Below are 16,319 nucleotides of genomic sequence, written 5' to 3'. Positions count from 1 at the left end.
TTTCCAGGCATATTTTAGGATGACTCAGGGGCAGTTTGACAACCTGCTGTCTGTCATCAGGCCGTATAGCTCTGGGTATCCAGCAACCACTACCACCAGTTTCTCCTCCATTGTTTATCAACTGTAAACTTGTTGTTGTGACCACCACGGAAGGCCCGCCTCTCAAATCATCCAATTTGATAATGGGGGGGGAAAAATGACGAAAAAAGACATGACGTGGGGTGTTTTCCGCTTTGAGTTGAAGTTTTTTGAACTCAAGGAGTTCAGAGCGCTCCGGCAAAAATGCCAGGGCCCTAGAGTGCAGAAACGCAAAGCGCATCGCAACGCAAAATCTGTGCGCAAAAAGCTTCATTCTCATTAGCAACAATTACAAAAAGGCGCCTCCAGCTGCTAAAGCGCTCTCTGTGTGACCATGGCCCTAGCCTCTACAACTTCTTTAATATTAGGTGTGAAAAGTCGCCGAGTGGTCAGGATTGGATCCTTTGGTGGGCTGGTTCTGGCCCTGGTGCTGTACGTTTGACACCCCTGGTCTAACGAGTGATTAAAGTTAGCAAGCGCTAGCAGTTTGCTAATCCGCGAATAATGTATGGTTTTATCGCTCCATAGGCCTACACATTTCAAACCACTCAAGTAAAGTTATGGAAATGGGGTAAAATGTTAGTATCCACCTTTATAGTATCAATAAAGTGTGCACAAGAGACTACGCAAGGACCTGAGATAATGTTTTGGTAAAGACAGATCTGATTATCGGCCTAATAATTCAGTCCCAAACAAACTCCATACTTTCCGCTCAAATATGTTTTGTTGGTTTGTTTCCTCTTCGTCTAAAAGCTCAACCCCTGCCTTCATCTTCTGATTCATCCTCTCTACATGTAGATATTCCTTCACTGTGTTTTCCCATCTCTCCTCCAGGACTATCTTCCCACTCAACAGGACATCCTGCTGGCTCGTAAACCCACCAAGGGCATCCACGAGTATGACTTTGAGATCAAGAGCGTTCCCTTCAAGATGGTGGACGTGGGAGGGCAGCGGTCGGAGCGGAAGCGCTGGTTCGAATGTTTCGACTCCGTCACCTCCATCCTCTTCCTCGTCTCCTCCTCTGAATATGACCAGGTGAGAGCACGCCGCCAAACACGCTGGCCAAGGCATCTAATTTCCTCTCACACACAAGCAAGCACACACACTTGTGATAGGCTGATAAGTGGCTCGTTAATAGGTTTGTTCTAGCAGATAATGTTTGGTGACTTTTGATAAGTCGTCATTGCTGTGTCTATACACACTGTGGAGGTGTTGTGATATATCCCACAGTGTGTGTGGACTAATAAACCAGTCTCTTAATTTGTACATGTGCAGGTTGTGTTCTGTGATACCATTAATAAGTTCTTTGTTCTCTTTGGTCATCAGTCTGATTCAGTATGTTACATATTGTTTTGACTTGGAAAGTTTGTAAGATTGGGATAGTAATCAACCACAAAGCGTCCTGTGACATCATCCATCCACTGAGTGAGATCATACGGTTGGGTCAGTCTGGTCCCATTGGTCAGTGTTTACCTATTCAAGTAACGCTTGCGGTCCCAGAGAGTGAGTGACCTGACATGGTGTGTTCGTAAATCCAGTCTGAAGCTCTACACTAAAATGAGAGCCCTGTTGGTCGAAGAACAGTACTAATACTCGCAGTAATAATTGTACTAAATCGCTCCATTGTCTCCATCAGGTGCTGATGGAGGACAGGCAGACCAACCGGCTGCGTGAATCGCTCGACATCTTCGAGACCATCGTCAACAACCGCGTCTTCGTCAAAGTTTCGATCATCCTCTTCCTCAACAAGACGGACCTGCTGGAGGAGAAGGTGAAGAGTGTTCCGCTCAAGGACTACTTTCCCGAGTACACTGGGCAAGAGCACAACCTGCCGGACGTCCAGGCGTTCATGGTGGAGTGCTTCCGGGCCAAGAGACGCGACCCCACCCAGAAGCCCCTGTACCACCACTTCACCACGGCCATCAACACGGAGAACATCAGGCTGGTGTTCCGGGACGTCAAGGACACCATCCTCCACGACAACCTCAAACAGCTCATGCTCCAATGACCCCTGTCAACCTGTGAAAGTAGAGGACCTGAATGGGGACAAACCACCCCCTCGCTCCTGACGAGGACTCGGGAGAGACCAGCCTCAGAAGAATCCGATAGACGTCAGCGTTCTTCTTCAGCCGTTTTTATATTAGTTTTTACTCTCCTCTTTGAAGAGTTGGCCTTCTTGTTAGTTCAGGGTTTGGTAGGGGGACGAGTCAGCAGGGCAGACTGTCCGTGGTTAGCGATGAGCAGGCGGTTTGGATGTTGGACAACATCTGATCTTTGCTGCTTCGTCTCAAGACTCTCTCCTCTGGCCTGAGCGCAGACACTCGCTGCAGTTTTTCGACTCACAAGGTGCCGGTGCTGGCGCCAACGCCGGCACCTGGCTGTGGAAACCAGTTAAACTTTTCACAAACCAGCCTCATGGTCTCCAAAGCAGATACACAACTGGCCAAGCAACAAATACAGTTGTTTTACCAACATGTAAGCAAACGACAGACGGTCAAGATGCAACAAAATCAGCTGTGCCAAAGTTGATTTAGCACTGAATTCATCTAGTCCAAAATCAGTCCATTATTTCCACTGCACTCTCCAGTGCTGCTCTGTGAACGTGGTTTCTGTAGTTTAAAGGAAGGGTTCGACAACTCTCTGATGATCTGGAGACTGCACGATTGTCCTTTATTTTCCTCATATTGCAGCATCGCTCCTCCGTCTTCCCGTCCCAGTCGCCACTTTCTCTTGGCCTCGACATCAGCAGGGCAGAGAGTCATTTCTGCCGGGACAAGGACCAGTTCACTGGTGGCGACAGCGCTCCCAACGGTTCAGTATGTGATGTTGAAAACGGCTCCAGCACCGGCACCTTGTCTGTGGAAAAAAATGCTAGAAAAGGGCACAACGGCGAGACTGAACCTCCACTGCCTTTCCATATAACGTCTTCTGTAGACCTAATCACTGTTTGAATCCTGCATTTGTGCCTCTGTAGAATTAAAGCCAATCTTAGCTGCCTTCAACACGTAATTAAGAAGTTGTCCTTTTGTTTTTGGGTGTTTCAGAGGACAAAATGACCTTAATTGGCACATGAGGCAGGTGTGCCAGCATGTGAACATGCAGTCCACTGTTTTCTCAGGGTTGAATCCAAACCAGCGTTGATGCTGATGTTGTTGGTGGTGAACTAACTGAATAATCTTTCTCTGGGTGGCAGAGCGGTGAGACTCAGCCAGGCCTCAGTACAGTTAGCTGGGTGGTGGTTGGTACTGTATCCTCCTGGCTTTGACCCCTAAACCCAGAATCCCCCTCTGTTTCTCTCTCTGTTTGTTTTCATCTCTGATTAGATGCCTTGTAAAGGGACAGACTGTTTCCCCTGTTTGCCTGATGATGAATGTCTGTTAATAGATGTACAGAGATTTGCTCTAAATTGTCTGAATATACTGTAACCAACATTGTAAGCTGTAACTTACTGTGTTAGGCGTCTCTGAAAACCCCTCGAAGGTTTACACGCCGTCTCGTGCTGTTTAGGAGTTCCCTTTAAAAAACATTTTGGATTTGTTGAAAAAAAGTAGACAAAAAAAGCTGCTGGAGTTGAATACTTGTGTCAGCGACTGTATTCTGAAGGGGGCCAATCTTTGTTTGAGGACAACTTCCAGGCACTGTTAAAATCTGTGTTTCTTTGCCAAATCACCACGTGCTTTCTTGGGAATTTTCACATCAACCAGTCTCCAGTTATTTTTTCCTCCCAAAATAAAAAGCTCCTGTGAGCTTCAGTTTGCTTCCAGTTCTGGCTTTGTACATACTGTAATCTGTTGCCATGTAAATAATATTCAGGTTTATCTTCGTATATGTAAATGGTTGTAGAAATGGCGTTTTGTTTTTTTTCCTCCATTCTGAATGTGTTCCAAAAATCACTGCTTTTCCAATGAAGATGACCATTTTTTTGATTTAGATGTATTTTTGTTTAATTTTTTCCATCACCTTTTTGAAATTCATTCCTGTGCCAAGTCTCATGCCACTCTAACCCTATCAATAAAATACACTTTTCTAATGAAAGAAGGCTCCTTTTTATTTATTCATTTTACATATCGTCAAATATTTAGCTGCTTCATAATGAACACTGGCCCAAAAGAGACACATTTATGTGAATATGCTGAGATATGGAACAAAATTAATTACCAAATTTTGTATTTCAAATCTGGGAACCATGAAGCCATGGTTTTCTGCCTGAAACCGGTGGATTTCCCCCTCTGGGTTGGGAGGGAGTTACTGCTTTAGGCGAGGGAGTTCAAGTATCTCGGGGTCTAGTTCGCGAGTGAGGGGAGAATGGAGCGTGAGATGGATCTATGGTTTGGTGCAGGCGCTGCACCAGAAGATGGTGGTGAAGAGGGAGCTGAGCCAGAAGGCAAAGCTTTCGATTTACTGGTCCATCTATATCCCAACCCTCACCTATGGTCATGAGCTCTGGGTAGTGACCGAAAGAATGAGATCGCTGATACAAGCAGCCGAAATGAGTTTCCTCCGTGGAGTGTCTGGGCTCAGCCTTAGAGATAGGGTGAGGAGCTCAGACATCCGGAGGGAGCTGCAAGTAGAGCTACTGCTCCTTTGCGTTCAAAGGGGTCAGTTGAGGTGGTTCAGGCATCTGATCAGGATGTTTCCTGGGCGCCTCCTGTTAGAAGTGTTCCGGGTACGTCCCACTGGTAGGAGGCCCCGGGGCAGACCCAGAACACACTGGGGGATTACATATCTCATCTGGCCTGGGAACGTCTTGGGGTCCCCCAGGAGGAGCTGGAGAGTGTTGCTGGGGAGAGGGACGTCTGGGGTGCTTTGCTCGGCCTGCTGCCCCCGGGACCCGGCCTTGGATAAGCGGATGAAAATGGATGGATGTTAACATTCTTTAGACAGAATTTGAAATGAAAGTTCAAAGTCAAATATACAGAGTTTTAAATTGATGTTCTTTAAATTAGGGGTCATGGGAAACCTGGACAAGTCATGGATTTCCCAAGCACATTTTCCAGGCCTTTAAAAGTCATAGAAGTCATAAAAAACACTGATAGTCTAGGAAAAGTCATGGAAATTGGGTAAGCAGCATGGTGTTGCAATGGTAAGCTTTGTCGCCTCACAGCAAGAGGGTTCCTGATTTGAATCCAGGGTGGGGGGTTTGAACCCAAGGTGGGGAAGCCTTTTTGGGCGGAGTTTGCATGTTCTCCCTGTGTCAGCGTGGGTTTTCTCCAGGTGCTCCAGCTTCCTCCCACAGTCCAAAGACACGCAGGTTAATTGGTGACTCTAAATTGTCCGTAGGTGTGAATGTGAGTGTGAATGGTTGTCTGTCTCTATGTGTCAGCCCTGTGATAGTCTGGTGACCTGTCCAGGGTGTACCCCGCCTCTCGCCCAATGTCAGCTGGGATAGGCTGCAGCCCCCCGCGACCCCTAACAGGATAAGGTGTTTCGGAAAATGAGCGTGAAATGAAATACCATTGGCCATTTTGTATTTCTACACTAGAAGTACATTAGATAGGACAGGATGAGTGTGAAGGGGGAAGAAAGGGGGAAGTCATGGAATTTTGTTGTGTGTAATAAAACTGGTACAGTAGTCTTCTGTGGACAACCTTTCATGTACTGTAACACAATGGTAAATTTATTTTCTAAAGCTACTGACGTAATGTAGCTCAAGAGTGCGTCTGTGTGACATTTGTTTACTATCACGTAGGTTGCTTCATTTTCCCCCTGCGTTCCATCTCTCCCACAAAGTACGCCAGCTGGCAACAATTACAATTTCAGCCAAGCTGGGCCAAAAATAAATTAAATTAAACAAAATAAAAACAAATAAAATTAAATAAAAAAAAGAATACTTAAATTAAATTAAATTGAATTAAATTTAATCTAATATAATGGGTCCATAACAAGTTTTGAAATTTTGTCCATGAAAATGTGTGGGAAGCCTATTAAAATTATACAAATGAATGTAAGGCTTGTTTTTGTATATTTTGAACCATATCATCCCTAAAATCTGTTTCCTCAAAAAAAATAAAAAAAATAAAAAAAAATAAATAAAATAAAAATAAAATTAAAAAATGCTTTATTTGACACACAAAGATAGTCATTCTTAACTTATTCTTTTCAAATAACACAATACTGTTTGATAATAAAAAAACTTTAGGATAACAGAGCAACTCCATGTGCTGAGGATGACCATGAGGTGTGGCCGAAAGCTTCAAGAAAGTCAACTATTTTGTTTGGAGATTTTTTTTCTTCAATAAATCATTTTTCTTTTTTATTTATTTAATCATTTGAATAGGTATAGAAAGAATTAAATTAAAATAGAATAAATTTAGTAAAATAAACTTCAAATAACCATAAATTAATCATTATTGAACATAAAAAAAACCATTCAGCTTCTGTTATGAGAAATAACTGCCAAGAAACTGTTTTTGTAGTTAATTAAACGTCTTGTTCTGCCACATAATACCGTCAACAGCTCTGAGGACAACTCAAATACCGTCTGACTGTAATATCAAAGGCTTTAGTCGGAATTTTGACGAAGTGTTTTTGGTTTGCTCGGGGATTTACGCGAAACCGGAAGTACGCAGGAGTGAATCATCTCAGTTTACGACGTAGCAGAGACGCCAGTGTGCGCACCACACCCACTGATCTCTACATGACCATACAGGTATTTAATTAACTGCTACTATGCACCACACAGCCCCGTTATAATCCATCACTAATAAGTACAGTTTTAAAACTAAATAAACGCGGTAATTTTAAGCTAATTTAGCGACGTGTTAGCACTTTACACTCAGGCTTCTAACGCGCCACCTAAAGGGTCCTCACCGGAAACATCAACAGTCATGACCCTGAATGTAAAAACTTGTTTGCGAAGCTGAAAGTGTTTAAATGTCGACACTTCAGTGACTTAATATAATCATTTATGTCACTTTATTTCATAGTTTGACGCTGTTGTAACTTCCCTGTTGTACGTTTTTGGAACATGCTTCAACCTGATTGGCTGTTTGGACAGACGCGTGCACAATGAGCTCTGGTAAGTGTCACAGTATTATTTTGTCATTCACAAAAGCAGAACCACCACGTGACCTCATCACCACTTCTATTATGTGTGGTTTTATTGGGACTTACCGCCCTGCTGATGCAATACAGTAGAGTCTGCAGTGGAATAGACTCCACTCCAAGTTCACTGCTCAAAATTAAAGGAACACTGTATGGTCACAGTCTAACACCAAGTCAGTTAAACTTAAGGGATATCAACCTGTCCATTTAGGAAGCACAAGTGATTGTGAATCAGTTTCAGCTGCTTGATGCAAATGAAAGTGACAACAGGTGCAATGAAGAGGCAAAAGCAAGACAACCTCCAAAAAGGAAATGGCTTTACATGTGGTGTCCAAAGACAGCTGCTCTCTCCTTATCCTTCCTGACTGATTCTTTTCTAGTTTTGTGTTCTGCTAGTGTCCTCGTCACCACTGGTAGCATGAGGCAGTATCTGCAGCCCAATCAGGTTGCACAGGTAGTCCAGCTCCTCCAGGATGGCACATCCATACGTGCCGTCGCAAGGTTTGCCGTGTCTCCCAGCACAGTCTCAAGAGACCGGCTGTTACGTGAGGAGAGCTGGACAGGGCAGTAGCAGGGCATCAACCCAGCAGCAGGAACGGTATCTGCTCCTTTGTGTGAGGAGGGACAGGAGGAGCACTGCCAGAGCCCTACAAAATGACCTCCAGCAGGCTACTGTGCAGCTCGATTCACCAGAGAACACCAGCATTGGCACATTTGCTATCAGTGCCCTGTTATCTTCGCAGATGAGAGCAGGTTCACACTGAGTGAACCTTCACATGTGACAGGCGTGAAAGAGTCTGGAGACGCCGTGGTGAACGTTATGCTGCCTGTAACATCATCCAACATGACCAGTTTGGTGGTGGGTCAGTGATGGTCTGGGGAGGCATATCCTTGGGGGTCGCACAGACCTCCGTGTCATAGCCAACAGTACCCTGACTGACTACCAGGATGAAATCCTCAGAGCGATTGTCAGACCTTACACTGATGCAGTGGGCCCTGGGTTCCTCCTGGTGCAGGACAGTGCCCAGCCTCATGTGGCCAGCGTTTGTAGGCAGTTCCTGGGTGATGAAGGCATTGAAGCCATTGACTGGCCCTCTCGTTCCCCTGACCTAAATCCAACTGAGCACCTATAGGACGTTATGTATTAATGCATCTGACGCCACCAAGCACTGTCACAGACTATCCAGGAGCTCACAGATGCCCTGATCCAGGTCTGGGAGGAGATCCCTCAGGACACCATCCGCTGACTCATCGGGAGCATGCCCACACATTGTCGGGAGTGTATATAGGCATGTAGGGGCCATACACATTACTGAGTCACATTATGAGTTGGATCAGCCTGTGATTTCAATTTGTTGCTTTCATTTTCGGTGTGATTTTGAATCCAGCCCTCCGTGGGTTGATGATTTTGGATTCAAGATTTTCAACTTGAATTATTTGTTCACAAAGATCTGATGCGTGATTTAAGGGTTCCCTTAATTTTTTTGAGCAGTGTACTTTTCCTTCGATGACAAGGTCAGCCCTTAAAGTAGAGAAAATGTGCATCATGCAATAAATAAAACATAGTGTGCATTTCCTTTTAAGCACACATTGGTTGATATTTAGTAGTATTTTACAGTAAGTTCACACACTAAGTAGTTGTGCTTCAAACACAGTTCATATACCATATGGTGTGCCACAGGGATCTATTCTAGGACCCTTATTATTTCTTATTTACATTAGTGATTTCTGTATTTGTTAGTAAATTTTCTTTTCCCATTTTGTTTGCTGATGATGCCAACGTGGTTTTATTACAACCTGACTTACACACTCTAATAAATTAAACTCTTAACAAATGAGGGAAGTGGTTTTAACTCAATAAGCTCTCATTAAATGTTTCTTTTTCTCCTTTTTTTGTTGTTGTTTTGTTGTTTCTTTCTTAAGGGGGTATGTAAGCCTGTGGCCTCTTAACCTCTCCTGACTTACTTACGTACTCTTACTTAATTGTTTTTATTATCTGGATTTAAAGCCATTTTGAATGTGCAAATAAAAATAAATTAAATAATTAATAATTTTGAGCTTTAGACTGTTGGACACTTCAGACAATTAGAAAACACCATCTTAGGCTCTTGGAAATATTAATAGGCTTTTTTTTTTTCTTTTTTTTTACTATTTTCTAACTATGTACAGGGAAACATTAAGTTGATTAAGCAGGAAAATATCAAGCAGATTAATTAATAATGTCGATATTTGTTTATATTGACCAGATCTAAACACATAAGTTTTCCTGCCAGGTTGTTGTTGGTATAACCATACACTCTGTCACTGTTTTCCCCCCCAGAGGTGTGCCCATTCTGTGGGAAAACCTACAAAAGGTTGAAGAGTCACCTGCCACACTGTAAGGCAGCAGCGAGCTCCAAAACACCTCCAACCAAACATGATGTCACAGCAAACCAGACATCATCGTCCTCTCAGCCGGCCGCAGCCTTGTCAGAATCAACAGCGAAGTCCACACAGACACTGTCGATAACAGCAAGTCCGCAATCAAAGAAGAGTAAAAAGGCGTCTGTTGTATCATCAGAAACACCTTCATTGTCCCCGAGTTCTGCATCACCTCCACCAACAACTAAGAAGAAGAAACAGAAGCTGTCTGAGCAAATCAAGGCAGCCAACATGCTCTCCTCTACCACTTCCCTCACCTCCTCCCCATCACCGTCTCTGTCTTCCACCGTCTCTAAGCCCAAAAAGCAAAGTCTCCATTCTCTGATAGAAGCTGCCAAGTCCACACAGGTTTCTAAGGGATCACAGGAGGGAAGCACATCGGCCTCAGAGGACCAAACTCTAAGCTCTAGACCCACAGCTCAGACCAAAACTAATCCCAACCAAGGCGCAATAAAAGACAACGCCCATCCTTTGTTTCTGTCCGCGGACACTAAACCCAAAGCTGCATCTAAAACGAAGGCGTCAAAGACGAAGAAGGCTGCACAAATGACCAAACACACCTCTACCTCTCTGGACTCTGAAGTAAATCAAAGTAGTGCAAGATCCAGTGTAAGAGACGACTTCTGGATGAGCAACGAGGGGCAAGTTGAGGATTTATCTGTGAATAAGATGCTTTTAAAATCAGGAAGCAGCCACCAGGCCAGGGTTACCATCCAGGATGTTAAAGCCATGTTAGGCAGAGGTAATGCCACCCGTAAATCCAGCAGACCAAGCATCCTGAGCCGAATTGAAACTGCTGATGATTTAAACAGCAAAATCGGACTTGGTACTAGTCTCAGTCCAGTTCCTCCCCCAACAGGGACCTTGGAAACATCTAGAACCCTGTCAGACCAGCTGCCCAGCACCAGTTTACAACACACTGAGCTACAGTTAGTCAAGAGAAAGTCTAAACCAGCGTCTTTAGTCCCCATGCAGCAGCATGAACTAACCTCCCCTGCCGCTCCCCTCCTTTCTGGCCATCTATCGTCTCAGGTGAGCAAAGCCACGCTCCCTCAAAGTACAGTCAGCGCAAATGAGGGGCTGAAGATGACAGGACTTCTCACTATATCGCCATCACTCACTGCGTTTTCCAGCCCTCTACCGGCAGCGAGGGAGGAGATGTTGAGAGCCGATGATGGGTTGAAGTCGCAACTGAAGGGCAGGAAGCAAAAAACTGCTGATGAGGGAACTAAAGGTCAGTACCTGACAGTAGAATGTGGTCGTCAAAGCTCAAGAACATTTTGGTACAGAATGAAATGTTTCTCAAGTGACTTAAGTAATTTTGTTCACTTATTCTTCGACTTAAGTTTTTGCTTTAGATGGCCATTTTACTCATTGTACACTTCTTTATTTGTCTTTCCCCCAGTCGAAAAATGCAGCTCAGCATTTCTACATGAGCTATAGGGCTGGGCTGAATGCTTAGCAGCGTTAAAACATACTTTATTTTGAAGTGCAGTGAATATCCGGCACGGAGCTTTTGTTCCTGCTGTAGAGTGAGTGAATAGCAGACAGATACTTAACAGAGACAACAAACTACTGTGGATTGATTGATGCTTTTGGGGTGAACTGTCCCTTTTAAAGGGGGATTTATACTTGTGTGGCAGACCCCACTCTGTAGTCTACCCACGTGGCCTACGCCGTTGTGAGCATTTATACTTGTGCGGTGGTGTCTGTGTCGCTCTGCAGTTACACCTCCAAAACACTAGTTGGCGGCGGAGGTTTCTGTGAAGTACTGTAAAGTTTAGTTGATTCAAAACACACATTAAACACACATTAAACATGGCTTAATAGAGACAATTTCAAACACAAGTACGCAAATCAGCTTCACTATAACTTGCAGCATTCACAGACAAACACTTGTCTTTATCTGGACTCATTTTCCCCACAAATACAACATGCTAACGTCATTAGCACAAGCCTATGGCATTTTACGTTGTATAAATTAGCCTAGCAGCTAGCGAACTTTTCCTCTTCTCATATGAAGCCAGGGACAACAGCAACATTTAACAAAGGTAACGTTATAGTATTTGGCTCCATAACAACTCACAAGGTTCACTGAAAAAACAACTGTCTTATAATAAACACCTTTTATAAACAAATTTAACATGCTAATGTTATTAGCACAAGCCTATGGCATTTTACATTGTATAAATTAGCCTAGCTATGAGCAGAGATTTCCTCTGCTCATATGAAGCCAGGATAAATCACACACAAGACTTAAAATGCTATTTTTGTGGAGGTTTTATTGTCTTCACAATTTATTGTTTCTTGTCTGTGAAATCAAAGTAAATAAAAGCTTTGTTTCCACTGAGGGAAATGGTTTCAGCTTACAGAAATAGACAGGACGTGTAGTTACATTTCTGAGTCTTTAATGTGCATATTAATCTGTGTCAGTGCTTTGATTCCTTATTGTTATGACTTGTAGGAGCTCTGACGCAGCGGAGTCTTGGCCAGGTGAGACTGAGGGAGCTGCCAGAGTGGCTGGCCTGTAAAACCCCCAGCCATCCAAGAGATGTGGTGGAAATGGTGCAAAGAGGTGAGTAACACACTCACCTTACACACATGCAAATATATCATGTATCACTCAGGAAACACACCAGACTGCTGGCTTCCTTAAGTATTTCTGAAGTTTAACATGTATGTTTTTCCTTTTCCATCAGGCTGGCAGTGGTATTACAGGAGGTACATTGATGTGAAGAAAGGTGGTGTAGGTGGAGTGGGCATGTTGTTAGCAGGATACTGTGTGCTCAGCTACATCTGGAGATACCCTCACCTCAGTAAGTGTGTGGATTATTCTCAGTGTTGCTTTGTGTAACGGGCTGCAGAGAGTTGGAGATAACTGATCATGTCTGTATTCTTTCCAGAGCATGATCGATGGAGGAAGTACCACTAATGTGAAGGTGAAGACGCTTGGACAAGCTTAACTGTGTGTGAGGGAAACAGCAGCTCGAAGCATCTGTTCTGTTAATAATATATAATTAATCCAGATCCAAAGGTTTACACAGGATTTGTGTCTGACAAGTTGGTACTGGTTTCTCGTCATCATGGTAGCGCTTCCTGTCAGCCCATTTGGTTTCTGTCTATGACTCTCATATCTGTCCGTTAAAAATGAAACCACAGCAAGCAGCTGGTTAGCTTAGCTTAGCATAAAGACTGGAAACAGAGGGAAACAGCTAGTTTGGCTCTGTTTAAATGCAGACAAAATCCATCAACCAGCACCTTTTAAAGCCTTATATCATGTTTATTTGTATAGAAATAAGGTTGAAAAAAAGACAATTTGCCTTTTTAAGGTGATACAGCAACTGAGGCTAAACAATTTATTTAAATTAAATTGAAATGACAATATGGCCCACTGCTGTTTTCAAATAGCAGGAGACCTCATATTTATTAAAGGCAACATGTGTGTCAGATTACCATTTGACATTGGGACTTTATTGTTGTCTCGTTTGAGGACATTGGGACTTTATTGTTGTCTCGTTTGAAGACATTGGGACTTTATTATCGTCTCGTTTGAGGACATTGGGACTTTATTATCGTCTCGTTTGAGGACATTGGGACTTTATTATCGTCGCGTTTGAGGACATTGGGACTTTATTGTTGTCTCGTTTGAGGACATTGGGACTTTATTATCGTCGCGTTTGTGGGAGGAAGCTGGAGCACCTGGAGAAAACCCACACTGACACAGGCAGAACATGCAAACTCCACACAGAAGGGCACTCCCAGGAAATCTCTTGCTGTGAGGCGACAATGCTAACCACTGCACAAATGTGCTGCCAGTATTGCCTACTGCAGTTTTCAAATGGCAGGCACAATATTGTTAAAAGGTGGCATGTGTTTAAATACCATTTAAAACGAATATTTTTGTGCTGAAGAAGTGGCCTCGACACATGGCAAAGTGTCACTTTTTTACACCCTTTTAGTCTGGATTAAACAAAAGAGACATAATATGTTAATCAGTGAGCTGTAAAGTTGCTGGTAGGTGGATTTTCTTACCTTTGGACAAACCAGATTCACTGTTTGCTCCTGTTTCCAGTCTTCATGCTAAGCTCAGCCAACCAGCTGCTGGCAGTGGCCTTATATTAAATGGGCAGTTATCATAGTGTGGTGTGTTTAACTCTTTGCCTGAAGGTGAATAAGTGAATTTTACAAAATGTCAAACTATTCCTTTAACAAATGGAAAAGTTGTGGATCTGATACCAGTAGTTTTATTCTCAACTGACTTGCTCCTGCGTAGAGCATCTGAAGTGAAAGCCTGTGAGCAGTACACTGAAGCATATTATTTATTCACATATCTATGTTTATATTTTGTAGTTTGCTTTGTATTTTATTTTAGATTAAGAAGGGAAAATGTTCACTAGAGACATGCTGAAAATGAGTTTCTATGTGGAGTCCCACTGTGTGTTTCCAAAGGGCTCCACTAGGTGTCACTGTTGTGCTGTGCTACCAAATCCAGAGGGGCTGGGCAGTCAAATGTTTGCTATGCAGAGTTTTCTGAGCTCCTTTGTGCAGAGGCATTGGTGCTGGGGTCCATGAGGGGATTAAAGGGAACTAACAGATTTTTAACTTGATTAAAATACTTGATTACTCTGGCAGCCCAGACACAGAGAAACATGAAATCCAAAATATCCTGACTCCAGTCTCCGTGAAGAGATCATATCTGTGCAGCAGAGGGTTACAGATCCGTTTTTCTTTTGCAAATGCTTTCTCCCTGTCACATGATGTTATTATGCATGCCTAGTCTGTCAGTGCCAGTATGTGAACACTCACAGAATAGCAATGGAGGGACGCTGAAGGAGCTTTCTCATCCGGACCGGACCAGTTTGTCATTGTATTCAAAATGAATTTATTGTTGACTTCTCCTCGCCGCTGTAGTGAACACACATTAGCTACAAATGAAGAAATGACAGTATTTTTGTAATGACTTTTTTCCTGATGCCGCCTTGTAGCCAACACAATAAAAAATAATTTCCATTTTCTCGTTTTTTTTAACATTCTTTTTTTTTTTCTCCATACAAAAATTATAAATATTTTGTTTCACTTTTCATTTTTTGTACAAAACAACAAACTATACAAATCAAGTGAGACAAAACAACAGTGAAAATGGAGGCAGAAAGAAAAAAGAAAAACATCTCTGCACTGGAAACAGGGGAGAAAAAGCACAGTATGTTCCTACCAGGCCCTCAGACACTGATATGCATCCAGATAACACAACGTTTTGCCACCACTGAACACATCCCCACTTTGTGCGAGTCTGAAGCGAATGTTCTCGTGGATATAAGTGCTATAGAGGCACAAAGTCTTGCAGCGACCACTCGAAGGACCCTTACATGTCATTAGAGTTTCCTCAGTGTGCACTGGTAGAGAGGCAGAGATACAGGCGGGCTGCAGTGGCCACTGGCACTCAAACACAAAAGAAGACAGATGTGTTCTCTATCACCACCACATTAAAGGCCTTCAGTCTGCCACTGTAGCATGTTTCACAGATGTGTACAGGAGGAAGGTGATGCTGTCTAGAATCAGCAGTGTTTAATCTAAGCTTTGGTCCTGTGTTGGATTTGGCAGAAATCAGCCTTTGATAGTGCAGATTTAAAACACATACATGGCCAATGTTGCGGGATAACTCTTTACAGGGCTGGGCAATACATTCATAGTATACTGGTACGTTGATATGAGGCAAGATATCGTCCTAGATTTTGGATGTAGTTTTCTGAACTCACCAGATTGTTCTATTATTTGTCTTTACCCACTTCAAGGTCATTCACGCGGCCTTTATGTACAAAAAAAGATGTCTGTTTGAAACGTTGTACTTCCATGCGTCCATTATCTTGGCATAGATACAGCCGACAGATGGCTGTAGAGTCAAAAATATCTAACAACAAACAAGGCGACGGTGGTAGAGGTCTTAATAATGTACCTTTTAATGGAGGCAGCGGCGTAGACGGTGGTGGTCTTCGTAGCCTTTAAATACAAAGCAACATGCGGACAGAGAATTCTTTTCTCTGTATAACCAATTCATTCGGTTCCACCACTTTGTCTTTGTCATCTTCTACAATGGTATCTTGCTTGAACTACGCTACACTGCCCCCCGATCTTTGATGGTACTGCTTCGTTTTGTCCATGTTCGGAAGCTTTCAGAAAACGTGCATGAATACAAACAGAGGACTCCATCTGTGTCCATATACAAATCTAACGTTGAGCATAAATGAGCCCCTATGCTGCGTTCACGATGTAATCAGACGGAGTGTAGATGGGAGATGGAAAACACCTTTAAAATGGCATGAGAAAACAAACCAACAGTCCAGACAAATAGCAGGACGGTTGCTTGACGGTTGACGATATTTTGTGATCCTGATGCCGTATTGTTTCAAATAATCTAATTAAAAATCCATCCATTCATCCGTTTTCAACCATTTATCCTAAGCTGGGTCGCGGGGTTAACAGGCCGAGCAAAGTATTCCAGACATCCGTCTCCACAGCAACACTTTCCAGCTCCTCCTGGGGGACCCCAAGGCGTTCCCAGGCCAGACGAGATATGTAATCCCTCCAGCATGTTCTGGGTCTGCCCCGGGGCCTCCTACCAGTGGGACGTGCCCAGAACACCTCTAACGGGAGGCGCCCAGGAGGCATGCTGATCAGATGCCCGAACCACCTCAACAGGACCCTTTCGACGCGAAGAAGCAGCGGCTCTACTCCGAGCTCCCTCCGGATGTTTTTGAATATATTAAATAAAATCATTT

At 43.4% G+C, this 16,319-nt stretch overlaps 2 protein-coding genes across 4 annotated transcripts in view; both read left to right on the top strand.

The window, feature by feature from the left end:
- Positions 1 to 4,117, top strand: part of LOC126399841 (guanine nucleotide-binding protein subunit alpha-13-like) — a 16,017-nt gene extending 11,900 nt beyond the window's left edge. For both annotated transcript variants that reach the window (XM_050060140.1, XM_050060139.1), the window contains 2 exons: positions 913 to 1,113; positions 1,715 to 4,117. In XM_050060140.1, the coding sequence (XP_049916097.1) occupies positions 913 to 1,113; positions 1,715 to 2,086 (573 nt within the window). In that variant the 3' untranslated portion in view covers positions 2,087 to 4,117. The remainder of the gene's footprint in view (positions 1 to 912; positions 1,114 to 1,714) is intronic.
- Positions 4,118 to 6,246: 2,129 nt separating this feature from the next.
- Positions 6,247 to 14,552, top strand: si:dkey-21c1.4 (serine-rich adhesin for platelets). Of its 2 annotated transcripts, XM_050060117.1 has the most exons (6): positions 6,247 to 6,727; positions 7,005 to 7,096; positions 9,443 to 10,777; positions 12,008 to 12,118; positions 12,243 to 12,359; positions 12,447 to 14,552. In XM_050060117.1, the coding sequence occupies exons 2-6, from the start codon at positions 7,087 to 7,089 to the stop codon at positions 12,473 to 12,475; spliced, it is 1,602 nt and encodes a 533-aa protein (XP_049916074.1). In that variant the 5' UTR covers positions 6,247 to 6,727; positions 7,005 to 7,086; the 3' UTR covers positions 12,476 to 14,552. The 2 variants fall into 2 exon arrangements, with proteins under 2 accessions (XP_049916074.1, XP_049916073.1); XM_050060116.1 differs by lacking the exon at positions 6,247 to 6,727 and having other exon boundaries at positions 6,752 to 7,096.
- The last annotated feature ends 1,767 nt before the right edge of the window (positions 14,553 to 16,319 follow it).

Source organism: Epinephelus moara, chromosome 13 (assembly GCF_006386435.1).
Source record: "Epinephelus moara isolate mb chromosome 13, YSFRI_EMoa_1.0, whole genome shotgun sequence".
In the NCBI taxonomy this organism is placed as follows: domain Eukaryota; kingdom Metazoa; phylum Chordata; class Actinopteri; order Perciformes; family Serranidae; genus Epinephelus; species Epinephelus moara.
This window is presented reverse-complemented; position numbering and strand designations above follow the sequence as displayed.